Below are 27,715 nucleotides of genomic sequence, written 5' to 3'. Positions count from 1 at the left end.
ATTTTCTCCCATTAAAGTCAGGAAAATAAAAATTTTTTTAAAGATTTTATTTATTTATTCATGAGAGACACACACAGAGAGAGACACAGGCAGAGGGAGAAGCAGGCTCCACGCAGGGAACCCAACGTGGGACTTGATCCGGGACTCCAGGATTACACCCTGGGCCGAAGGCGGGCGCCAAACTGCTGAGCCACCCAGGGATCCCCCAGGAAAATTAAATTATTATAAATTTTGTTTGGGTATAAAGACAATATTCAAATGTAAAATGTTACGAGTTTCAATATCCCCACTTTTCAGTTTGACTTGTAAAAATTAATGTTTAGGGAAAGAACTAGCAATTAAAAAAATCACAAAAGGGCAGCTCGGTGGCTCAGTGGTTTAGGGCTGCCTTCAGCCCAGGGCCTGATCCTGGAGACCCGGGATTGAGCCCCACATCAGGTTCCATGCATGGGGCCTGCTTCTCCCTCTGCTTGTGTCTCTGCCTCTCTCTCTCTCTGTCTCTCATAAATACATAAATAAAATCTTTAAAAAAAAAAAAAAAAGAAAAAAAGTCAGGAATCCCTCCTGACAGTGCCACACACACACACAAAAAAAAAAATCACAAAAACATGTATACAGAGTTGTGCATTTTTCCCTATACCTCAGGCTCCAGTGTGACTCAGTAGGGCACTGACCTAATGAAGTCTTTCACCTCTTTTCCCAAAGATTGAAATCAAATTTAAATCTCTAGCTCTAATTACAATTTCCAGCTATCAGTAACATAGGGGAAGCACCACAAGGATGCACTCAACTAAATCTGGGTTGTGACAAACTGTAGGATAAAAATTATTGTTTGCTACATTTAACTGCAAGAAAAGAGACACACAGAGAGAGATGGAGGGGAACCTCTAGATCAAAAAGAAGTTGAGAGACATTTCAGCCAGTCACAGAGTATGGGCCTTGTTTGGTTCATCATCCTAACAAATTAAAAACCAAACAAAATTATGTTGAGACCATTGAAATTTGAAAAATGCCTGGATATCTGGTAATATCAAGGAGTTGTTACATTTTAGGTATGATAAACTGGTTATGTTTAAAGGAAGTCCTTATATTTAAAGAGGCATACTAAAAGATTTATGAATGAGACAGTACACTGAGGATATTTTATTTTCTAATACAGAAGGACAGCACAGGCATGAAGCTAGAGGTTAAAACAGTATTAGTCATGATTTAATTGTTGAAGATACAGGTTCATGGGTTTTTAACATGGTTAATTTTAAGTTGAAATTGTGATAAAAACTATATTATATATATAATATACACACATATATATTATATATAATATATATATTATATATTTATATATTATGTATTATATTATATATATTTTATATATATATATATAAATATACATTCCCTTGCCTGTCCACCCAACTTCGGAGGGAATGGGAGTTGAGCTTGATTAGAATCTTTTATTATTAAGTCCCATAGATGATTTGATTGCATAGCCAAAGTTGAAAAACATTGTTTTATGTGCCAATTAAATGAGTTAATGTGGTCGACCTCTACAGTCCTAAGTACCCCCATAAAGTCAAGTGTAATCTATTGACACATGTCCTATTTTCCTTCAGTCTTGCTGCAAAGCTTATGAATATATGGGATACATTATGGAAAAAGAGCAAGCATATACCGACGCTGCCTTAAACTATGAGATGGCGTGGAAACACAGCAATCAGACGAATCCAGCAGTTGGTGAGTTTAACAAATTAGATACTAGATTTTCACTGGAAACTTGGGTTCTATTTGTTAATCTGCATTTAAATGCAGTTGATTTTTTTAAGAACAAAATATGCATTAAGAACCAACTTCCTGTATTAGTTCTTCTGAAAAATAACCTTTATATTTATAATAGATTATTAGCTTAATAGTTAATATAATTTCCTGAGATTCGAACTGATCCTCAGTCACCTTAAAGGACATCTAATCTAATTCTGCCCCTTTCTCTCCCTTAAGCCTCTGCTATTTCCAAAATGGCAATGCTGGGGGAAAAGGGGTGCCAGTGTCGGGGCAGCTAGGAAAACATTTCATTAAATCAAGTTCTGCAGGTTTCTTTACTGCAGGATTTCCTCTGTGCCTTTATACACTCATGTATGTTGTGATGGATATCACAGAGGGGACACGTGTCCCACAATAACAGGACCATGGGACATGTTTTTTTTCCTGAGCATCTAGAAACATCAGCTTGTTCCACTGATAGACTCAAGGAATGCAGTCTGCAACATCCCTACCAGATAGACAGCGTCTGGAATGTACTTAGGGACTAGCCTCCTCCCACATTGTGGGGCAGCTCATCCCTGTGCTCTTCCCTTTCTTTGTACTGAGCTGAAATACGCTGCATTGAACCTGGCCAGGTCGCTTCTCTGGGGCAGCCCATGGGGTCCTTTCCCTCTTACACATGGTGGCGCTCTAATAATTCAGCTTTCTGTCCAGTCTCACTCAAGGCGTCTCTCACCAGAGGCCTCTCTTCAGACTATCTCTGTTCCTCACCCATTCTTCCTGAAACTTGATTCCAAATCTTTCACCCTCCTTGTTGCTGTCTCCTGGAAACTCTAAAATAGTGCTTCCCAATCTGTGCTTTGGAATACTTGGTGAGATATTAATAGTTATTCCTTTACAAAAAAGAAAAAATAAAAAGCACTGAGTATGAGGAGATTAGATTTCATGGCCAAGTAAGGTTGGAAATGGCCGTTTTGTTTGTCCGTTCCCCTCCTGACCTGTTGTTCCAGAAATGAACCAGGTCAAAGTATAATTTACGATCTAATTATCTGTATAATCAAGCTGTTTTTTTATTAGGCATTTTAGTAGTTGTTAACTCAGGCTTAAGGTGGCATCTGTCTTTTTAGCAGCCATGTCATGGTATGGACTCAGGTTTAATTTGCAATCCAATAGGTCATCTTTACATTAACTGCTAATTGCATTAGTTCAGGACAACGCCCCCCACACACACCATGTATTTTTCTGGGGTCCCTTATTTTACTAGACTTGCTAGGGCGCAGGAACTAATACAATACCATTTGTTGATGCTATTTTTCCTTCTCAAGTATCATGTGTCCTACAGAATAAAGTTAACTTGTAAAATGAAAATTCCTTAAATATCTTTAAAATATATGTAATTTTGACACTATTCCATGGATGATATATATTTAGAAGTTAAATTATTTAAACATCTTGTTCCTTGGAAGACTTCAGCAAATATAGAGGTTCCAACTCATTTGTTCTTCCATTGTGTCATCTGTGTATTTTAGAGATGATTTTATCAATTTGCTTGACTGCTTAATGGTAAGTTTTCCCTGAGGCCCTCAATTCATTCTTTAGTTTCTTAAGATTGTCGTTGCATCTAACACCCGCAGTTGCCTGGCCAAGTTCACAGTGCATTTCACCTTTTCAGTTGTCAGGAAATCCTTAAAATCACAGTCATCTTCTTTCCATAAGATTGAGGCTTGAATACTGTCACTGTGAGAAGTAGCAGGAACAGAGATCCGGCGGGGGGAGAACACATCTCTGTCTGCCCCTCTGCACCCATCCTTGGGTCATGTGACACCCACTACTAGACTGTTTATAGCGTTCATGTTCCTCTCTCCGCTCCCCTCCAATTACTTCTTTCCCCCAATTACTTGCCACTGAGTTTTTATGAGTGTGACAGGTGTAATGCAGCTGCAGCACATGTTTTCTTTGTCATGTCTAGCCCTTTATTTCCTTTCTGCGATTTTTTTGGACAAAGTGATCTGTCAGGTTTCTTCCAGCATTAAAACGTTGTGCTTCCAATTCAGTGCTGACTAAATTGCTAATATTTGTGTGGTTCTCTAAAACTTCTAGAAGCATTTCACAAGTATTTCATCTGATCTTAAAATTGCACTAAGAGTTGGGGGCATGGGAGGTGGAGTTCAATGAGGAACTTGAAATTGACAGCCCACCTGACTTGCTGAGGTCTCAAAGCCAGCAACCTAAACTTAAATCCAGGTTTTTTGGCTCTAGTTTCTATGTAAAGTATGATTGGCATGGCATGACATCTTAAATTGTTTTCCCTTTGAAATGTCACCAACTTTATTTTTAGCCCATTTGACAATTCTTTTGTCATGATAAGTTTAACTCTCTGAAACTTACTGTTTTTATCTTTGACAGTTTTATGGGTATGTATGTTTATGTATGTTTATATCAAATTATGAACTTTAGACAATTCCTATTTCTTACCTTTATCATCTATGATTACATTAGCCAGTAATTCTTTTCAAATATTCGTTTGAAATTAAAAAAAAAAATGTTTTGGTACTTTTATTGGGGCACAACAGTAGCATTCAAATGTCCCTAATTTATATTTGTAAGAGGTAAAGTAAGGATGTTTTAAAACTGTATTTAATTTATTTTTCTTTTTTAAAGATTTTATTTATTTATTCATGAGAGACAGAGAGAGAGAGAGAGAGAGAGAGAGGGGCAGAGACACAGGCAGAGGGAGAAGCAGGCTCCATGCAGGGAGCCTGACATGGGACTCGATCCCGGGTCTCCAGGATCATGCCCTGGGCTGAAGGCGGTGCTAAACTGCTGAGCCACTGGGCTGCCCTAAAACTTTATTTTAAATGTCAGTGTTTGAAACACGACATTTCAATATCAGTAATTGATAATTGTCACTAATCGTTGATGTGGGATATCTGACGATTACTCTACCCCCTTCTGGGCCTCTCTCCTAACTGCCCAGTCCTTTCGGATACCCCAGTTCCTGCTTCCTGCGGCTCCTACCACTGCCTTCTATCCGCGCAGTGCCCTCTGCCTGAGAGTGTTCATGCTTCCCATTGCATTGACCCAGTTTAGGCCTCATCCTTCAGAGTTCAAGCATTGCCTGCTACCCGCCCTCTCCCAAGCCAGGTTTCTTATTACAGGTGTCTTGGCCCATACCTTTCTTTCATAGCCATTTGTTTCACTTTTGAAAATGGTTAACTTACATAATTCCTTAAATAGTGGGATCCCTGGGTGGCTTAGCAGTTTAGCGCCGCCTTCAGCCCAGGGCATAATCCTGGAGTCCCTGGATCAAGTCTCGCATCGGGTTCCCTGCATGCAGCCTGCTTCTCCCTCTGCCTGTGTCTCTGCCTCTCTCTGTCTATGTCTATCATGAATAAATAAATAAAAAATCTTAAAAAAAAATTTCCTTCAATAGCATGCTTTATTTCCTAATAGAATATAAACCTCCTGACTGTAGGGGTCAGTTTGCCCAACATCCTAAGTGCTAAATAAATCTATACTATAAAAATGAATAGCTTTATTATCATTTACTGCCCGGTGATGAGTTTGTGCTATAATTTGAAATAAATGGGACTTTTTTAGTAAGTTACAAAAGCCACTCTTGGAGGATGGCAGTCTTCTAACCCACTTCAGTCCTTTTTCCAACTCCATTTTCTTTGCTGCTTGCGCTTTGTGTGGCTGCACCTTCCATCATCCCATCACTTCTTTCTTATCATGTAGTCCCCAGCCTTCGTTTAGACTTCTCAAACGAGTAAGCAAACAAAGGAGGAGGCAAAAAAGGTAATGCTAGCAGTGTGCTGTATGAATGGTACTACTTCATTATGGTGTTTTTGTCTTAACAGGGTACAAACTGGCATTTAATTACTTAAAAGCAAAAAGATATGTGGATGCAATTGACATATGTCACCAGGTAACACTTCAATTTAGATCTCTTAAAATTGTTCAGCCGCACAGTTTCCTGCTTTTTAGTTCATCGCAAGATGTAGATGAATAGAGGTAGAGGATGTTGTATTTTGGTTAAATGACTCATCAGATACATCTGGGAGAGATTACCACTTTTCAAAGTGTAGAAGTGTAGAACTTAATAAAGTGTACTTAAATCAAACATGTTTTTAATTGGGGCTCCAATAATAAAATGCTTCTATCATGTTAGAGACTGGAGAAGCATGTGAAATAAAACCACGGGTTCTCCAAGTCATTGTTCTGAGTAGAAGCTCTTGTGAATGGGTCTGAGTCTTGGTAGTAGAGAATTCAGATTTATAAATTGGAGATAAAAATATTTTTGTTATTTAGAAGTCATTCAATTACATATCTGTCATTGATCCCTAGCTAAATGATCCCTTATTGAAGTGACAAAAATTTAAGTTGCACTTTTAGAATTTGCAGTTGCTTTATATATGCACTGCCCCGTTGATATATAAGGAATTGCCCTGTTGTTCCAGAGAAGGCATTATATATTAAACATCATTAGGAGCTCCAAGAAAAGCTCCTTAGAAAAGAATTATGTAATGTCTCCTATCCCAGATCGCTGTATCAGCATCATTATGGTAAATACTTGGCTTCAGTAATTGCTATTGATTATGGAACCTCTCTGTAAGGTAGTATTTCACATTGAGGTTAAGGTTGTACATTAACGTAAGGTTATACATTAGAATTGTTCGTGGAATTCTTTTTTTAAAATGACCATCTCCCCACTCCTAGACTCAGTAAGCCTGGAAATTTCTATGTTTCAGAATCCCTCCAGGTAAATCTGATTGTGCTTCTGGTCAGAAATTACTCCGTAAATATCATGTGAATAGCTACATTTTCTAAATATTTCAAATCACTGATACATACTTGTTTTTTGCAACTGATCTATTAAGGACTTCATTATATTTGTTGTATTTCTCACATATATTTGTGTTCTATTGTTGTCATCTAATTACTGTTACTGCGAGTTATGTCACATTTCAGATGTCACCTTTATGAAGTGTTGTTATATTTGTAATATTAGTACAATAAAATCTCAACAATAATGCTCATTTCCAGTAAGTTTTATAGCTCTCTAGTTCTCAGTAATCAATTACAAGTTCTTGTGCTTTTGTTCTGTTCTGTTCTGTTTTTGCAGGTTCTTGAAGCACATCCAACTTATCCAAAAATTAGGAAGGATATACTTGATAAGGCCCGTACATCTTTGAGGCCTTGAAAAGTGTTTTAATTTAGTGTGTTGGTCAAGCAGGAAATGAAAGGAATCCGGTTTCAGCTAAAACTTTGTAACAGAAGTGTACTTTTTTTCCTCCAGCAGAGGCTGCTATTGTATCTTAAAGAGAAATGCTATGTCAAATGGGTAGGTTTCTGATGGAGAAGGTCAGTGGGAGTGGGTTTATTTAATTGACTCTTGATTAGGATCAGATTTGGTGTCTCTGTGGTACAGATTATAACCCATTTCTATAAAGAATATTTTGTTAAATACTGGGTAGTTAAGTATCCTGTATCTTTTCTAAGGAATATTAGTGGTTTGCTTCAGGCAATATATTTAAAATGCTGTTATTCTTTGTTAAAATTTTTTGCAACATTCTCTGTTGTTTCAAAGGTTTGGTAAAATTTTCTTGTAAATGATTTATGAAAAAGGGAAAATATATTTTAATAAAAACTTTATAAACTTACGGTTTGTATTACTACTAGAACTCAAAAGACATGGTCAGTTTTGCAAAATCAGGGTAAGCTCCCCAAACAATTTGCAGTGTTAATGAGTAGTAGGAATATGTGACATTCCTAGAAAAAAATCTTTTTGGAAAATTATAAAGAATGTGCATTTCCATTCCCTTTTTTGAACTCATTCTTTATGCTTTTGATGCCAATGTGATCATAAGAAATAATCTGTGTGTGAAATCAGTTTAAATAAACTCTTGTAGCAATAATTAACCTTAGCCCAAAGGCTAGATCTCTTGGTGTAACTTCAGACACTAACATCTGGCGGCAGGGAAGGGTGATTGAGTATTTTTGGTCAGCAGGGGCTCACCAAACAGTCTATGAAAGCCGCTGCTTACCTTGCCATGCCTACTGCCCCTGGCATAGCAGTTCTCAGCCTTTTTAGGTTACATTTAACCTAGCCTTAATAAACTCAATTTTTAGCATTATTTCCGACTTGTCATCTGCATCTTTTTCAGTTGTCTTTAAAAATACCATAAGTAGAGTCTTCTATTTCATTTGCATTTTTAATAAATACGGAGTATTTTTAACTCATATGCTGCTTTTAAGTGTCCTGTGTTTATTTCTTTTGAGATATAGTCTCTTGTTTTTGATTACTTCTGCAATTTCCCAGAATCAGTTGTTGTTGTTTAAGATTTTATTTATTGATTCATGAGAGACACAGAGAGAGAGGCAGAGAGAGAAGCAGGCTCCTCACAGGGAGCCTTATGTGGGACTCTATCCCTGGACCATGGGATCACGCCCTGAGCTGAAGGAGGACACTCAACCGCTGAACCACCCAGGTGTCCCTCCCAGAATCCTTTTAATCCCAGTTAATATATATCATAAAATCCTAATCATTCTTCTTTTTCACCTACCTTATTTATGGCATTTCATGAAAATATATAAGAGCATTTATGAAGCATTTCACATGTCTTTTTACAGTTGATCCCCATGACCCTGGAACACAGGTGCCAGTATCCCTTTGTATGATTCTAGAACTGTGGCAGGATTAGCTCTTTGTGATTGAACTGAATGAACGTTGTTAAGGATGTTATATAACAGGGTACCACCTTAAGCAGTTCCAGTGAATTTGCATCATGGGATGCTAGAGTCCTAGAAATTGGAGAGAGAAAGTAGAATCTTTCTTCCCCCAGCAAGACACTTCCAGATCAGTCTTCCTATCTGCAAAATAGGGAGCTTGTTTTTGTTTCTTTAGTAACCACTGACTGTTTTGTACCTGCCGCTTGTTAGGTACTATTCTAGGAACTTGACTTGCATCAGGTCTTTTAATTCTCACTCCACCCTCCAGAGAAATAATACTCTTATTTTTCAGTTGAAGAGGATGGAGCTTCAACTAAATGATTTGCCCAAGGTCACAGTAAAAGTGTCAGACAACTTCAAAGCCCACACCCTGCTTCCTATATTAAGACATTTTGCGTAAGTAGGAGAGATTGGGTCTATAAGGACAACCACTCTTGTCTGCATCTGGCTGGCGGAAGAAACTGAGCTTTCTGTCACAGAGACAGGCAAGTAATGAGGAACAAGGTGAACTGAGTGGAATGAAGAGTTCTTACAAACGTGAAACTCCTGAAGGGAAGTCTACTTGAGGAGAGGCGTAGTGCAGCAGTGAGGTACACGGATGCGAAGTCCCGCCAGCCTGGGTTTCAATTAGCCTCTACCACTAGGTGTTTAATCTTTCTCCAGGTACGGAGGTTCTCTGAGCTTCTGTTTTCTCACCCGTAAAAAAGCATATAAGGATAATCTGCCTCAGGTTGTCATAAGGATTAAATAAGAGAACATACTTAAAACCTATAATGAATCTGGCTCACTTAGGCTCTTAATAAATAATGCCTCTACTTATTTATTACAAGTGGAACAGGGCCAAGTAGTAGCTGCAACTGAGAAAAGCCCTCACGGAAGAAAAAGATGAAATCTGAGGTGAGATCAAGAGGACAAGTGAGTTCCCCAAGACTGCTCAACCATACGGGGTCCAGGTTCATGCTCACCCTCCTCCCCTCCCTACTCCCTTTGTTCCTCCCCCCACCCTGCCCCCCACCATCCTCTCCCCTCCCCTCACCAAACACTATGCTGTACTCTTTATACATGCGTAATCTCATTCCATCCATCTCTGCCTCTGCCTTGGCCTCCTCTGACCTGGGGTTCTCTCCCCACTCTCCCCTCCCTTACCATGCTTCCTGTCTCCCAAACATCCCACTCTAGGCTTATTCTTTCTTTTTTAAAATATTTTATTTATTTATTCATGAGAGACACAGAGAGAGAGGCAGAGACACAGGCAGAGGGAGAAGCAGGCCCCATGCAGGGAGCCCGACGTGGGACTCGATCCTCGGGCCCCAGGATCATGCCCTGGGCCGAAGGCAGCACTAAACCACTGAGCCACCCGGGCTGCCCTTATTCTTTCTTTCTTTGAGGCATCAGTTTATTGTCCCCTGCTCAGAGGCCATGTCCATGTCCAGGCCCACGATCTACAGTAGCCATCCTGACATCCTGCATCATATCACCCTTTTTAAATTCTGATTAGCACTTACCCAGTCTCCGATGTTTTCTTGTTCTCTGAAGTGAGGTTTATGACCAAGCCTTACGTGACATACCTAAGATCATGCGTCCAGGAAAGCGGGAGCTCAGACTGCTCTGAACTACTACTAATTGAAGGACTCCGGTTAAATGAGAGTTTGGCAGCCCCGCTAAGGACAGAGAGCCAGAGGAGCATAACCCAATCTGGGATCAGAGTACCATCCCCTCATGGTAAGGAAGCAGTTACAGGTTTAATGTGCTTTGACCGTAAGCCAGCTGGTGAACTGGGTCCCAAGAAGGAGTAGCTTTCTTCCCTAGAAGTCAAGAACCTCGAGCAATTCTGGAAGGGTTTTCTGCAGGTCCAGCTGAGGAAGCTAGGTTGAACTTTGCATTAGGGTATAAATAGTAGAGTCACAGTGGAAAACCAAATGGCCAATGAAGACTCTCAGTTTGGGACTGGAGACGACTAGTGAACAGCCTTGTAATGGGATTATGTAGCAGTGCTGGTGCTAATAAAGTAATAAATGTTTGATTTTTAAGGAAGGATGGGCAGGGATCCCTGGGTGGCGCAGCGGTTTGGCGCCTGCCTTTGGCCCAGGGCGTGATCCTGGAGACCCGGGATCGAATCCCACGTCGGGCTCCCGGTGCATGGAGCCTGCTTCTCCCTCTGCCTATGTCTCTGCCTCTCTCTCTCTCTCTCTCTCTCTGTGTGACTATCATAAATAAATAAAAATTTAAAAAAAAAAAAAAAGGAAGGATGGGCAAAGGTGCAAGGAAACTAGCACATTCATACCCTGCTCTGGTGCCATGTAGCGCAGCCTTCCTGAGGGCGTTTTGGCAACAGGAATTAAGAGCTTGTCCTTTGAGTAATCCCACTTAGAGAAGTTTTTCATAGGAGATATTTGGAAATTTCTCAAAGTTTGCAGTTAATAAAAAAAAGTAGCAGCAGAAAGTTTATTTTTTTGTTTTTTCAGTTTTTTGTTTTTTATTGTTACCAAAACACCCAACATAAATTAAGTGGTCAAATACATTAAAGTTTACCCAGCAATAGAGTACTATGTAGTCATCAAAAACTATTTTCAAAGATATTTTTATGTCTTTTTAAAAAGTTTCTTCAAAGATTTTTAACTGCTAAGATTCTCACAAAATAATAAGCTTCGAATAGCGGGAAACAACTGTATATAAAATACTAACCTACAAAAAATAGATGCATAGATATAGATATATGCAAAATCAGATGAAATTAACCCAATTCTGGGGGGACACCTTGATCTCAGGGTCCTGGGATCAAGCCCCACATCAGGCTCCCTGGCTCAGCGGGGAGACTGCTTCTCCCTCTCCCTCTGCCACTCCCCCTAACTCACTCATGCTCTCTCTCCAATAAATCTTTTTTGAAAAATAAATTAACTCAAATTTTAACTCCTATCTGACTGCTGAAATAACCAGAAATATATTTCTTTGCTAAAATAATCAAATTTATTTTACAAATGAACTGCAATGAACATATACACTAAAAAAAGTGTTTTGTGTTTTTTAGAGAATAACATTCTCAGACTTGCTTCTTGCTGATTTTTTAAAGTTGTTTAGATGAGCAAAGAGGAGTAGGAAAAACTAAACAAAAGCTAACATTCTTTCAACTCTTAACACCCACACTTTACTACTAATTGTTTACGCAAAATGTAATCTGGTGTATGTCACTTGTCAGAGGAAAAGATTCAGGATGTAGAAGATAGAAAAAGACTCTGCAGGAGTGGTATTAGCCAAGATAACCAAAGAACATGGAAATTACTATGGAGGGTAGAAATTTTCTCTTGTCAAAATGGATGGGTAAAGAGCACAGTCTCACAACTGCAGGAAAATTGAGAGCAAAGCCAGTTTCTCTGCACTTTTGGTTCATATTCTGCTAGAGTTTTAGTGTGATCCTACCAAATTTAATAAGAAGCCATAGGAAATAACGGAAATCACACAGGGCCACAAAGTATGGTTGGGTAGTTTGTGGCCTAAATGGTAGGGATCCAGCTGAGGGGAGAGTGGGTGGAGGCTGAAATCCAGCACCCAAGTCTTATGCCCTGCAACTGCCCCCCCCCCCAGGAAGAGGGCTCCCTCTTCTAATTTTTCTTTTAATGATTTTATTTATTCATGACAGAGACATAGGCAGAGGGAGAAGCAGGTTCCCTGTGGGGAGCCCGATGTGGAATTTGATCCCAGGACCCCAGGGTCAGGACCTGAGCCAAAGGCAGATGCTCAATCACTGAGCCACCCAGGTGCACCCCCCCCCCCCCCCCCGCTTCTAATTTGAACAAAGATTCCCTGTGGGTTAGTGAAAGCCCTGTGAATGGAAGATGAGGAACTATAGACCTAGACGACATAGGAAAATGTTTAGATGCAGAGCTGAGGGTCAGGGAGTGGCGGCATGCCGGCTGCAGAGGGATATGATGAGTGTCTTGCTTTGTTATTTTGTTTGCTAAGATAGAAGGTGCTTGGGCATCTCGGAATATTTACAGAACACTTAAAGCCAACAGACTGTGAAGGTATAAGAAAGAGGCGGAAAAACTGGAGTAGGAAAAGGATGAGGTTCCAGGGGCATTTAGATGAATCAGAGTTTGCAGGGATGTGTGATGTTTGTAAGAATATCAGAACCAAATAACAGCAGAAAAGAGATATGCTGTTCAAAGGTGGCCTGAGGAGCCCTTATGCTAATTGGTTCCAATAGTTTTGTAATAAATGAAATGGACTTTGACCTACGTGCAGTACCACTCCTTCATATGCATGGAATTTAGGGGCTTCTGTTTTCCTTGGGCTCTGAAGTATTTTTCACTTACTTCCATGTTCCTGGTTGTGATTGCTGGAAGTCTGCCTGCCGGATTAGAGGGGGGTTACTGTAACATAATAAATCATAGTTATGGGCAGAAAAAGTGCTACCCACCTTTTAATACTCTTCTTAAGAACCAGATGTTTTCGAGAAAAATGCTTCACTCTACAATCTGCCTTCCAGTGCACATAAATGAATCTGGCACGATGCCCATAAAAGCAATTTGATCCCATAAATGAAAGCTGAGTAATGAGCAGGTTCTAAATGTCTTCCTTCCAAGTGGTATAACCTTAGAATATATGGCGATCTTTAAACCAAGCTGTTTTCAAAGAGTGTGCATGTTATTTTTATCTTTCTTCAAACAAATTGTTTTGGCAACATAAAAGAAACTCTGTTTAAAAAAAAAAAAAACAGAAGGGTATTTTAAGAAGGTAATTACTATTTCAGTTTCCGCCAAAGGCAGGCTACTTTTATTTTTAATGGGTAAATGATGTAAGAAGCTGTAAAAATAAATTTTTTTTTGAATCATAAACAGAGCTGGGAAGTAGTCAGTAGTATCCTTATTTATAATGGGGCAGGGTAAACAGGTCCTGCTTCACAGTTAGAGATTAAAATTTCTTTGAAAAACACACTAAGTTTAAAACCTTTGCAGGAAAAAGTGCTAAAATGCTAAGCAGTTATATAAATGCTCTTTCCAAACAGTTTAAGTTAAATACTTGAAATTGCTCTAGTCAATGAATTAAAACTTCTCCTCTGCAATAATTTCTTGAAAAACGTCTGGTCAATTTTTCATGTTGACTTAAGTCACAAATTGCAGGGGGCATTTGGAGGGGAATTTAGGAATTGGGAAAGTCCAGGATTTTGAGAACACCCAAGAGCAAAGTTAAAATGATTGAACATATGCCCCACAAAGAGGCAAGAGGAAGAAATGTTACAAACAGAGTGTGTCTGGATCCTGATAGCACTTCTCCGTGCTAAACACGTAACTCGGAGTTACCAGTGGTAGCTTTTTGTATATGTTGGATTATTGTTGCTTTCACAGATTTCTTAAAATGTCAAATATTCATTCATTATTTTATTTCCAGTACAAATTGGTTTTGTTTTCACTAAAAAAGAATTTCTTTTTCCTTTTTTGGTTGACTTTTAACTTTTCATTTAGAAATCTTTTCAAACTTACAGAAGGTGCGTGAATAAGACAAAGAGCACCCACCTGCCACTTACCCAGCTACATATTAAAATATTGCCTTTGTTTCACCTCACTGGCTCCATCCTTTGTGCCTTCTCTGTGTGGTTATGTATGTTTATATATACATTTATGCACACACACACTGACATACTCATACCTATACATAATGTTGCTTTCTGAGCATTGTGAGAGTAAGTTGCATATATTACACCTGCCCTTGTCCTCCTAAGTACTTTCTTGTGGGTTTCCCAGGAATAGGGATGTTCTCCAATCACAGTACAGTTGTGAGCTTCAGTAAATTTAACATAGATAACAGTACTTTTAATCTCCCACTTGACTGTCAGTTGATCCCATAACACCCTTTATAGCATCCTTGTCATCCCATCCGGTTCCACTCTGGGATCAGGGACTGCATTGCTTGTCAGGTGTCTTTAGTCTGGTCCAATCTGGGCCAATTCCCACAGCCTTTCTCTGTCTTTTGTAACACAGCCAGGTTTGAAGGATGCAGTCATCCAGCCCTTCCTTTTCTTTTGTAGAGTTGTTCCCCCTTTGGGGATTGTCTGATATTTCCTCATGATTAGATTTACGCTGAGCATACCTGGCCATAATACTGTATAAGCAATGCCTTGTCCTCAGGGTATCTTCTGGAAGCACACAATGTCCATCGGTCCTCATTGGTGACATTTATTTTGATTCCCCAGCCAAATTTTCCCACTCTGACCTTGTTTTTTCCCCTGTAACTAGTAACCAATCTGTGAGAAGACACTTTTAGATCATACAAATAGTCTACTCTTCTTCAAAAATATCCCCTAGATTAGCATGATTCTTGCCCGATTGCCTCTTTACCGTGATGGTTATAAAAGACTGTCTCGTCTATCATCAGCACTTCCTCCACATGTACCAACCAGCCAGCCCTCAGCATTTTACTGCAAGCAAGAGCCCCTCCCTTTCTTATTTATTATTATCTTTTACTTTATATGAATTAATCTATTATTTATGGACTATTATTTATGAATTCTTTTTTCCCCCCAATGACTCATAAGTCATTAATGTCCCTATTTTGGTGCTCAAATTGTTTCAGATTTTGCCAGCAGGAGCTGCTTTACGCTGGCTCCTGTGGCCTTTTGATATGTCCCTGTCTTTTTTTTTTTTTTTTTTTTTTTTTTTTTTTTTTAGTGCTTCCCTACTTTCTAGCATAACAAAATGTCCTAGGTTAAACTTCTAATTATCCTGCCCCAGGCCTGCAATCAGCAGTTTCTCTGAGGAGCCATGGTTCACTTTAGTGAAGGAATGGTATTAGAGATCAAGATCTTACTGCTAAGTGCTCACTGCTACTAGGGTAAATTGCTTCTAAACACTTGGAGCAGGGGCGCCTGGGCGGGGGGCACAGTTGGTTAAGCATCTGGCTCTTTGGGCTCAGGTCACAATCTCAGGGGTGTGAGATAGAGCCCCATGTTAGGCTCTGTTAGGCCGGGAGTCTGTTTGAGATTCTCTCCCTCTCCCTCTGCCCCTCTCCCTGCCCACTCTCTCTCTTTCTCCAGTAAACAGAACTTTTAAAAAGAAATTTAAGGGCACCTGATGGCTCAGTCAGCTAAGCATTTGCCTTCAGCTCAGGTCATGATCCTGGGATCCTGGGATCCAGCCCCACGTCCAGGTCCCTGCTCCACAGGGAGTCTACTTCTCCCTCTGCACCTCCCCATGCTTGTGCTCTCTCTCTCCTCCTCCCCTCCCCTTGCTCATTCTCCCAAATAAAATCATTAAAAAAATTTTTTTTAAATAAAAAGAAATTGGGCATTCCCGGTGGCTCACCAGTTTAGCGCCACCTTCAGCCCCGGGGTGTGATCCTGGAGACCCGGGATCGAGTTCCGCGTCAGGCTCCCTGCATGGAGCCTGCTTCTCCTTCTGCCTGTGTTCTGCCTCTCTCTCTGTGTCTCTCATGAATAAATAAATAAAATCTTTAAGAAAATAAAAAGAAATTTAAACACTGAACAAATAAAAAACATGCATGTATATGTACACGTACATATGTATATACATACACATAGGGTACACATGTGCACACCTGTACTCCCATATTTCAGAAATCACAAAATGACGTCCATTTGTCTGTTTCTGGTTTATTTTGGATTCTTTCTTGCTTTCCCCTAGTCTTCATTTGTACATCCCTCCTTCAACAGTGATACCCTGAGTCCCAACAACCTCAACATATTTGTTCATTTCTTCAATCCTATAATCCATCTAAAATAGTTTCAGAATTGGTTCACCCAAAACTCATGACAAAAAAAAAAAAAAAAAAAAAAAAAAAAAACTACTGAAAGACTTGAAGATGGATTTGCAGTCCCCTGCCTTCCTGAGCACCACCAATTTTGATTGATTTTAATGTTGATAAATTTAACAACCTATCATAACGTGTCGCCATGAGCATTTTGCAGTGGTACGAGGTATTTTTAAAATCAAACTAAATAATTTATTGCTGACAAGAGTATGTTTTGCTCCATAAACCAGCTTTGCAATTTCCCTCCAAATATTCATCTACTTGCAAAATAAATGCCATCCCTTCTCCCACCAGCCAGTGTCACATTAATGATGGAGTGGCAGGAAAGAGAATGGGAGACTCTGGAGCTTAAAAACATCAGGTGCTGAGAACTGAGACTTGAGCTTTTCATGAAAAAAAGAGAAAAAAAAAAAAAAAGATGTAGCAGGTCTCATTATCGTAAACTGGTTTCTCTTTTGTTTGCCCTTACGTTATTTAAACATAACATATTTGCAGACCCTTTGCTGTGATAGTTCCCGTGGCGGTTATCAACGTCTCCAAAAACACGGGGGAAGGGTTGCTTCCTAGATTATTCAAAATGCAAGTTTCTGGATTTACAGCCACTAACACCGTTTTCCCCCTCAACCTACTATTTTTTGCATACTGTTGCCATTTTTCATTAAGAGAATCCCGGTCTTGGCTTGAATAAGTTAGATGCACGGCCCGGAGTCTTTATTTCTGTGTTTACGTTTTGTAGCTATTTCCCGCGTGCAGGGCCGGGGCCGGGGCCGGGGCCGGGGCCGCGCTGCCCCCAGGTCAGCCGCGCGCATTCCCGGGCGCCCGGGGCCTGCGCGCCGTTGCCTAGCAACGCATCTCCCAGGCCGCCTCTGCGGATGCGGGAGGGGCGCGGTGCTTCTCTGCCCTCTCAAGCCGAGACGGTTTTATAAAGTGAAAAACCTTTCGCAGAGGCTCCGACACAACCCGTCCCTGCTTTTCTGCCCGCTTTGCACACTTCACACGCGACGAGAGAAATGCCCCCCCCTTTGATGCCTCGCATCCCCTAACAGAGCTGCACCCGCTCTGCTGCAACCGCGGAAGGGACCGGTATCCCTATGTTGAGCTGAGACACGTTAATTAAGCCGCTCGCCTTTCCCTTGCTCTCACATGAAAGCGTACTTTCCCCGCAAGTTCTAAAAGCCAGTCCTGTTCCAGGCCCGCGCCGGCCCGCTGAGCCTCGGTTGCCATAGCGACGCGGGCAGGCGCCGCTGCGGGCTCCTCCTCGGGCGCAGGAGGGCGGGCTGGCGTGTGCGGGCTAGAAATCAGGCGTCTGGGAGGAACCTGTCCCAGTCCCTTTTCCCCCACACTGACTTGAAAAAAAAAAAAAAAAAACACCCAACCCCTCTGCTGTTTTGCCAAAGCTATTAGCTTTCCAGCGGTGAGCTTCGGTGGGTGGCAGGATTGCCCTAACTTCAGGCCTATGGGAGAAGGGGAGACAGTAACGTGTGCCAGTGGCACCCACAGGGACCCCGAGACACGTACACGGGAGCATTAGAGCAGATGCGCTGCCCCTAAACCCCCTAAAGGCATTCTGAAAATACAAAGTCAAAAACAACAGCTAGAAATGCATGTAGCTTCTTCGCACGGTGAAAATGTTTTTATGCACAATGTTTTGGACCATTTATTTACGATCCTCTCACTTTGTTTTCTAGGCACACAGTGCTCCTCGGGAGAACGTTGCAGCTCAGATCAATATTAGGTGATGGAGGGTCTTTACAACCGCTAGGTCAAATCCGGCAGAGGGCCAGAGGCCTGTGCCCTTCTCACTTGCCTCCAATTGTGGCTGAGAAGGGGGAGGCAGGAGAGCATGGGGGGCTCTGGAGTCAGGCAACCTGACACATCCTCTGCCACTTTCTAGCAGTGGCGTTCGGGACAAGTTGCTTAAGTTCTTGAAGTCCCTCTTTCCTAATGTTTGAAATGGGAGTTAAAAGAAGATTGTCAACAGTGTGAAGTAAGAAAATACATGCCAAGCACCTGACACTAATAAAAGTTCAAACACCCATGGCTGTCACTAGGAATTTGGCTTAGTTACCCAGTGCCTATTGACCACATGGTACAGGCCCAGCCCTGTGCTTTAATGTGAGAGGGATACCGAGGTCCCATCCAAAAGGAGGGCAGCCACGTGTGAGCGACTGCGCAGGTTATCCCCCCTCCAGACCTTCCAATCTGGCATCGCATTGTCACGGATGATTCCTTCTGTCTCAACGTGGCACTCCCCGGGGTCTGCCTCCAGGGCCGGTTCAGGGGGAACCTCACTGCTATTTTACAGCCAAATTTTGCCTTCTGCCCAAACTGGTGTTACCAGCACCCTCAATCACCTTTTCATCAGACTGGAGGGCTGCCTCGGTGGAGGGAGTTAAAATAATGTGCGACCACCTCGGAATGCACTTCCAAAAGAGCCACCCGACTGTATTCAGCAATGACACAACACGGAAAATATAAGAATTTCCAAAGTGCCTGTCTTGGGCACTGTTTTCTGGCAACGTTATACCTTCTATACAAATCATTGGCATAATTCCTAGAAAGCATTACCTCTTAAAAATTCAAATCATTTAATCTAATCCCTTCATTTTACATATAAGGAAGAGAGCTCAGGGATGCTGATTTATCTGGTTCCTTTGGAGAGACATGTATGTACATGATACTGTACACACACCCACATGCACACGTGTACATTCATATAAATATACACATATATAAAGAGGGAGAATAAGTCCTATAGATTTTTTTCATGTTCGTCACAAAGTAGACTCTAAACTCCATTATGAATGATTACAAGTTTCTTAAAGATTTTATTTATTCATGAAAGACACAGAGAGGCAGAGACACAGGCAGAGGGAGAAGCAGGCTCTCTGTGGGAAAGTCTCATGCGGGACTCGATCCCTGGACTCTGGGATCACGACCTGAGCCAAAGGCAGACGCTCAACCACTGAGCCACCCAGGTGTCCCTAGTGGTTACAATTTACAAGTAACAGAAACCAACACAGAATGGCCCAAGGTAGACGGGAGGTTCCTAGGGCCTCATGGAGGGCTACCAAGGTCAGCCCTGGAGCTGGAGGCAGGAAAAACCTGGAAGCAGGGCCTGGAATGTGGGCAGGACTCTGCCCTTTGCCTCTGCTGTGTTCTGCATGTCTGTATTCATTCATCCTTCTAGCCTCCATTTGCTAATTCATGTCATTCAACAATGTTCACTGGAGACATCTGTGCCAGACAAAAGAAGCAGCTCAAACAGGGAGGACATGCTCTTCTCCATTTCTCACAGACATTTCACTGCTTCCGTGTTAGGGGTTTAGCCACTTGCAGGGACGGATGTGCGGCCCCTTGGTCCCACCTCTCTCCCACTCTGGCCACGAGAGAGGCCGCCCAGTGAAACAGATAACCCATGCCTACCTCTTTGGAACAGAAAGTTCTGGGCAAGCAGCCCAGAGGCTCCACTATAAGCATGCCCTCTGACCTTTTTTGCACATCTTCCTCCACAGTATTCAATACAATATATATTTTTTCAAGGCACTCAAGCAGGGGCACCTGGGTGCCTCAGCGGTTGAACATCTGCCTTCAGCTCAGGTCATAATCCTGAGGTCCTGGGATCGAGTCCCACATGGGGCTCCCTGCAGGGAGCCTGCTTCTCCCTCTGCCTGTGTCTCTGCCTCTCTCTGTGTGTCTCTCATGAACAAATAAATAAAATCGTTTTAAAAAGAAAAAGGAAAAGAAATAAAAATAAAAAAGGCACGCAGGCACTAGTATCACTGACCAACTACATGAAAAAGCACAAACTTCAGTTAAATAATGGGAAAAATTACTCAAGTTTCACTGATTCCATAATTTTTAACGTGGTAAATTATTTGTTCAAAGTCATAATTCTCCCATCTGTTTTCTTTCACCCAGATGTCTAAAAAACCCCAACTGGGACATACCGGGGTGCTGTACCACTTCAGTGCTAGCTGGGAGTTCAGAGGGGCCTGCCTTGCTGACAGTCTCCTGGCTTCACAACTGTCTGGGCCTATCCTTTTCCAAATCTGGGGAAAGGCAGCCATAATGATCAGGGCTCCTCCATATTGATTAATAAGCTATTTTAAAGAAGATGTTGAGCTGTAACAAGACCTTTGACCTGTATACCCCCTCTGTGCAGGAGAGCCCTTATATTTACATGTTATTATCATGTACAAGGAGGCCATTAAACATTATCCCAGCTCAGGTGAAAGACAGATCCTGGGAGGGTAACCACGTTAGGCTGGTTGCGTTCAACTCCCAAGGATTGGTTGATGCCATCCCGTCAAGTTTCCAGGACTCCAACCCACTTTTCTTGGGCTCCCGTCGATGTCAGGAGATGCTTATTTATTTATTTATTTATTTGGCCTTTGGGGATGCTAGCAAAGTTTTCTTTCTTCTTGGAGTTCAATTTGCCAACATATAGCATAACACCCAGGGCTCATCCCGCCAAGTGCCCCCCTCAGTGCCCATCACCCAGTCACCCAACCCCCCGCCCACCTCCCTTTCCACCACCCCTTGTTCATTTCCCAGAGTTAGGAGTCTCATATGTTTTGTCACCCTCACTGATATTTTTTTTTAATTTTTATTTATTTATGATAGTCACAGAGAGAGAGAGAGAGGCAGAGGGAGAAGCAGGCTCCATGCACCGGGAGCCCGACGTGGGATTCGATCCGGGGTCTCCAGGATCACGCCCTGGGCCAAAGGCAGGCGCCAAACCGCTGCACCACCCAGGGATCCCCTCACTGATATTTTCACTCATCTTCTCTCCTTTCCCTTTATTCCCTTTCACTAATTTTTATATTCCCCCAAATGAATGAGACCATATAATGTTTGTCCTTTTCCGATTGACTTATTTCACTCAGCATCATACCCTCCAGGTCCCTCCACGTCGAAGCAAATAGTGGGTATTTGTCGTTTCTAATGGCTGAGGAATATTCCACTGTGTATACAGACCACATCTTCTTCTTTTTTTTTTTAATTTTTTTTTATTTAATTTATTTATTTATGATAGTCATCAGAGAGCGAGAGAGAGAGAGAGAGAGAGAGAGGCAGAGACACAGGCAGAGAGAAGCAGGCTCCATGCACCGGGAGCCCGACGTGGGATTCGATCCCGGGTCTCCAGGATCGCGCCCTGGGCCAAAGGCAGGCGCTAAACCGCTGCGCCACCCAGGGATCCCCAGACCACATCTTCTTTATCCACTCATCTGTTGATGGATGTTGAAGCTTCTTCCACAGTTTGCCTATTGTGGCCATTGCTGCTATAAATATTGGGGTGCAGGTGTCCCAGCGTTTCACTGCATCTGTATCTTTGGGGTAAATCCCCAGCAGTGCAATGGCTGGGTCATAGGGAAGGTCTGTTTTTAACTCTTTGAGGAACCCCCACACAGTTTTCCAAGTGGCTGCACCAGTTCACATTCCCACCAACAGTGCAGGAGGGTCCCCCTTTCTCCACATCCTCTCCAACATTTATTGTTTCCTGTCTTGTTAATTTTCCCCATTCTCACTGGTGTGATGCTTATTTAGATAAAAGCTAATACTTGCCAGTGAGGACTGCTCCTACGAGGCTGCTGGCGGCAGTTCCACATCGTGCTGGGACACACCTGAGGTGAGAACATCATGGCAAGCCTGCTCGAGGTCCCATCTACTCCGATATCACCACCTCCCCTGACCCCTTCTCCTCCCTGTCCCAGCCCTCGTTTACAGACACACAGTACTTTCCTCTCCCTTTTTCTTGTCCATTCCAATGACAGCACCCCTTTCTTCCCTGTAGTGAAGCCCTACTGTTTTCTGTTTCCATTTAAGATATGTTCTTGGGCCCCACCTTCTCTTGTTTTGGCTTCTAGCAGAAGTATTTTGTCCTCTTTCTTATATGGAGTTTTAACAAACAAACAAACAAACAAACAAACAAACAAACAAAAGCCTCCTTAATATATTCAGCTTTTTTATAATAAAACGGGTGGCACACCAGACTCAAAATCTAATCGACAGGAACAACAAAAAATGTCTATCTTCATGTAAGTACAAGAGAAGCTAAAACTCTAAACTCTTTAGTTGTAGCAAGAAGAGAGAGGAAAAACAGAGTAGTTGGTCCTATGATAAAATATTGGGAACATAACAATATTCACAGTTCAAAGAGAATTAGTGAAGAATCTGAAAAGCAAAAAAAGCGTGCTTCAAAGAGATCTTGGATCTTGCTGGCCTCCTCGTATTAATCATTTCTCTCCTCCTCCCATGTAGATGAGCCCGCCTGTCCTAGACTTCCATCTGTCATTAGGAGAACATGACCATCTGGAGCCAGAACAAGATCATCAATCCTTCCACATATCCATGTTCTTTAAAAAAAAAATTTTTTTTTTCATATAACACAACAGAGAAGTTACTGTTAAATTCCTCTGCTGGTTCTGTCGGATTTCTGTTAGGGATTCATTCCAACTCTGCGTGATGTGACCAGTGCCGTGATGTGGGGTCAAAGATGCTGCCTTTGGGATCGTTTTCCTTTTCTAGTGCTGCCGTAACAGGTTACCACAAACCGAGCGGCTTAAAACAGCACAAACTTATATTCTCAAACTTCTGGAGGTCAGAAGTCCAAATGGGTCTTATGGAGCTAAAATCAAGGTGGAAGGAGAACCTTGTTTCTTTTGGAGGCTCTAGGGGAGAATCGGTTCCTTGACTTTTCCAGATTCTAGAGGATGCCTGCATTCTTCTTTGGCTCATGGTCACACCCCTCTGTCCTCTGCTTCTATCATCACATCTCTTTCCCTAAAAAGGACCCTTATAATTATTATATTGGACCCACCTGGAAATGCAGTATAATCTGCCCATCTCAAGATCCTTGATGTAATCACATCTGAAAAATCCATTTTCCCAAGTCAATTAACATATACATTGGTTCTGGGGATTGGGATGTAGCTATCTTTGTTGGAGGGTGGGCCAGGTGGGGCGGGTATTATTCTATCCGCTGCAGGGTCTGACATAATCAGAGGATTGCTTTCACTGTTAGGTAAATGCATGGGGATTGTTGGTGTCTGGGCTTGACCTTTGGCTATTTGACAATAGTCCCAAATTCTGATCCTAGTCTATAGGATGTTACAAAGAGGAACACTGGCTTCCAGTTAGAGACATTTCTGGGTTCTCATCCCCACCTCTTAGGAACTGTGAGAACCTGGGCAAGTCCACAGCTTCTCTGAGTTTTGATTTTCACCTCTCTTCTATGGGGATGTTTTAGGAGAAACACACGCAGAGACAGACTCGCCTATAGGGGTGTTCTTTGGAATAACCCTGGGAAGGTAATGAGGGAAGAAAGATTGGACCTCAATGAAGTCACAAGAAAGGCTTCAGCCAGTCCTACAGGGACTCTGTCGATGGGATGGCCCTCCAACATTGTCCCTCTCTCTGTAGGGCAAATGAGCCAAGCAATGGTACCACCTGCCAGGACTGGGACTAGGGTGAGGTAGAGGAGTCACTCTGCTCAAGGACAAAATTTAGAGGTGCCAAAAAACTCAGTAACCAAGATAAATATTTTAATGCACTATTTTTCAAAATCTAAATTAATACAATGTCCACAATGAACAAAATATCGAACATATTGAGGATGGGATCAGTAAGAGTGCTGTGTGGAGCCATATTGGAGCCTCAGGCAAAAGGAGAAATTGGTTATTACCCATGCTGTCTTTATTTAAAATTGTGATAGTTGATCATCGTGGATGCTTTGTATTTTTTATTTTTAAAAATAGTGCATTAAGATATTACTTGACTACTGAGTTTTGTGGCTCCCCCTTAAATTGAGCGCCAAGGCCAGTTGCTCACTTGCTCCACCCTCCTCTTGGCCCTGCATTGTGTGCAGGCTATCCCTCCCCCGACTCCAGTAAGAGATATATCTTAGGCCAAGGATAATTCCCAAAAAAAGGGCTTGGCTGTGAGCCAGCAGCAGCCAGGGTCCTGGCAGCTGGGGGAAGGAATGCTTTGATCCTAAAGAAGAAGATGCCTACTACAGGATCCACTGGTGGGATGCAATGCCTATCTATAAGGAGATTACTTTTTTGTACAGTTTTTCGATCATTGGGATAGAAAAATAGTCATTAAGCACTTAAAGACTTAAGTGGCTACCAAAGCTAGTTGTTTCAGGTGCTAGTGATGCTAAGGAATGTCGTCACAGCCAAGGCTCGCCTGACTGCTTCCTTCATCTTCCTAAGATCCAAACATCTGAATGAAAGGCCCAGATAATTTACTTAGAACGGAGGTTGTCATTAATATCACTGTAAACATATGACTTTGATCTGTGGTATATTAGCTTTGGTTAGAATTGCTGAACGGATAGGCCAAAGTGAAACTATATTCTATCCCATGGCCTGTCTATACCCTTAGTCCCAGACAACTTTCTTCTGCTGGTGATCACAACGAAGTGATGGATAGGTATAAGTCTTTCATTGCTATAAGAAAAAAAAATATATATATATATCTCAAAGTTCAAGCCCTACCAAATGTGGGTTAGTGAAGGCCGTTGGTGAATCCATGTTTTGGAAGCTTGTTAACCTGGCATGGAGAAAAAAAAAAGTGAATTCTTTATCTTCAAAGATCAGCTATTCTTAAGAGGGAAAGGAGTTTATAACCTTTGAGAAGATTGGTGATTCTCAAAAGGGGAAAGGCTTACAACACCTGGGTGTCCTATCAGAAGCTCCTGAGCAACATGTTTAAAGCTGCAGCCCCTTCTCAATTTCCCACTAAAAAGTTCTAATGCTTAACATCAACTTCTCTGAAAGGATTCATGATTACTGTAGTGGTGCCTGTTACTGCTAGGAGAATAATACTTGCATCAGGTGTAATGGGACATAAAAGGACAAGAACCCCTGTTGCAGATTTTGACTCAGGTGTGCCTGAAACAAAACAGTGGCAAGATATTGCACAACTAACTGGGGAGCCTCATGTCCTTTGCCTCATGAAATGTGTAACTGCAGCTTTTTTGACTTTTTTTTTTTTTTTTTTTGTACTGAAGAATAGTTGAGACACAGTGTTGTATTAGCTTCAGATATAGGACATAGTGATTGGACAAGTCTAGACTATGTTCACCACAAGTGTAGCTACAATCTGTCACCACACAGGACTGGTCAATGCCGCGGACTATGTTCCCTGTGCTGTAACTTTCATCCTCGTGACTTTTTCATTGCAGAACTGGAAGCCTGTATCTTCTGCTCCCTTCGCCCGTTTTGCCCCTCCCCTCTGGCAAGGTTTTCATGAGCCAGATTTCAAAAATAGCTTTTTTTAAAAAAAAAAAAAAAAGATTTTATTTATTCATGAGAGACACAGAGAGGGAGAGGGGCAGAGACACAGGCAGAGGGAGAGGCAGGCTCCCTGCAGGGAGCCCAACGTGGGGACTCGATCCCCAGACCCTGGGTCACAACCTGAGGGAAGGCAGATGCTCAACCACTGAGCCACCCAGGTGTCCCTCAACAATGGCTATTGAATGGTATTTAAAATGTGCATCGTTTGCAGAAACAATCTCTTTCTGGAGACCTGGAGATTTTTAACTTTTATATCTTAGTTGAAGGAAAAAGAACACACTTCATTATATTTCAACAAGCGTTCGGAAATAAACATTGTTGACCCTCTCTTTTGCTTCTTGGCTTGATACTCCTTCTCTAGCTTTCTTTTCTTCCCTTCCTCCTCTCCTCTGCCCCCCTCCTCCCTCTCCTCCTCCTTCTCTTCTTCTTATAAAATAACTTCACCATCCTTACTAATGCAAACCTCACATTGATTCTGATGAAAGAAGCAACAGAATTTCTGGACACTGTGTACTCTCTCAGATAATGCACCTCGACAATGAATCAGTTTCTTTTTCTAATTTTGCAGACCATTTAGCAGAGTGCACATGCTAAAATGGATTGTGTGAATGCTTTTTCATCTGTGAGCTTCTTAGATTTCCTTTGGAAAATTTTCTTTGTGATTTTAACATCCTCTGGGGTAGGGTGCTGATGTTTTATATTTATTTTTGTTTTTATTTTTCTCTGGTTGCCTTTTAAATCCAACAGTGACTTCCCTTTCCTCGTGATGATCATTTTCTTTTACAATCTGAAAGCACTTTGTTTTTCTTCACTGTAATCCTAGTTGATTGTACAATATCTTCATTGTTGCTCAGTGCATAAGTCTTGAGGTTTCAGCTGCAGTGTCCAAACCATGATGAGCCTCAGTCATGGCCACTGACGGAAGCTCTGGCTTTCAGAGCCTTAGGAACAACCTTATTTACTGCCTTTAATATAATGTTGGTGGACAGTCGTTCTAGATGATCTGATGGAGGTTCCACTTCAGAATCACTTCCTTGGAACGCCAAAGATTTATTTTCCTCTCATTCATTAAGGAGGGAAAAAGAAAGAAAATATAAAATGAAAGAATTGAAGAGTCTGCATGACAAATATCTTTTTGTGAGTATTTCCCACCACCATCCCCTCTCATTTTAAACTAAAATAGTGTGTAATTGGATGCCCACTCATGTTTCACATGTGGGATTTTTTTTTAAAGCAACTCCCCACCTCCAAAAAAGTAACTCCTCTATACAAGGGGAAGAAAATATCAATATTTTCAGAAACCTAGAAAGAACTTTGAATCACAGAAAGATAAGTTGCAGATATGTTAATTCTGCAAGTATTAAATTGAGGTAAATTACAAATAAATTATAATAACATGAATTAATTATTGACCTTCAAGGTGGAAAGTAAAAGAATATTCTTAAATTTAATCAACTGTAGATGTTTTAATTATTGTCATATGATGCTTTAAAAGTGGCTTTCCACTGAACATTCCTAAATCAAATTTAAAAATTTCATACAACTTTTGATTGCCATGAGAGTTCTTGTACTTACATGCATATCAGAAGACAAGTATTAGATACACACACATTTATTTTTTGCATTTTCCATGATTGGGAAGTTATTAAAGTATCACAGAATACATCAGGTATGGATTATTTTATTTCTGCTACAAATGGTAAACTGATTCAATTGTTTTCTGTGGTTTTCTTCATTGGAAATGGTCACTTATCACTTGTTGGTAATCTTTATTTGAATGTTACTGCTCAGAAATATGCCTAAATGCTTTGTCATTTTTTTTAAGGAATGGAATTCTTTCTTTAGGGACTATGCATTGCATGTAAATTTGTGATATAATCGTATTTGTGACTTGAAAGTGTAATAAATGTTAGATTTACACAGAAACATTGTCTCAGTATGGCACCAGAGTTTACATTATTTTTTAATAATATTAAAGAACTAAGATAGGAATTGTTCCTTTGTTCCTTTAAGGAAAATAACACGTGAAGCCCTGAAAAGACCTTTCATTAATACTGATCAAAAATCTTATTGAATTGGAGTGTGACTGTGGGAGTCCAGCATATTGCAGTTTAGGCTTTTTAGACCTTTTAAGCGTTGCTCTCCTGTGTACACTCTGA

The 27,715-nt window shown here is 41.4% G+C and overlaps 1 protein-coding gene across 2 annotated transcripts in view; it reads left to right on the top strand.

Moving 5' to 3' along the window:
• The window catches only part of TTC21B (tetratricopeptide repeat domain 21B), a 77,900-nt gene extending 69,902 nt beyond the window's left edge, over nucleotides 1-7,998 (top strand). For both annotated transcript variants that reach the window (XM_038584706.1, XM_038584705.1), the window contains exons 27-29: nucleotides 1,611-1,731; nucleotides 5,616-5,683; nucleotides 6,881-7,998. In XM_038584706.1, the coding sequence (XP_038440634.1) occupies nucleotides 1,611-1,731; nucleotides 5,616-5,683; nucleotides 6,881-6,958 (267 nt within the window). In that variant the 3' untranslated portion in view covers nucleotides 6,959-7,998. The remainder of the gene's footprint in view (nucleotides 1-1,610; nucleotides 1,732-5,615; nucleotides 5,684-6,880) is intronic.
• Nucleotides 7,999-27,715: the final 19,717 nt, after the last annotated feature.

The sequence above is a fragment of the Canis lupus genome, chromosome 36, assembly GCF_011100685.1.
Source record: "Canis lupus familiaris isolate Mischka breed German Shepherd chromosome 36, alternate assembly UU_Cfam_GSD_1.0, whole genome shotgun sequence".
NCBI lineage: Eukaryota > Metazoa > Chordata > Mammalia > Carnivora > Canidae > Canis > Canis lupus.
The sequence above is the reverse complement of the archived record's forward strand: the minus strand, read 5'-3'. Positions and strand labels throughout refer to the sequence as shown.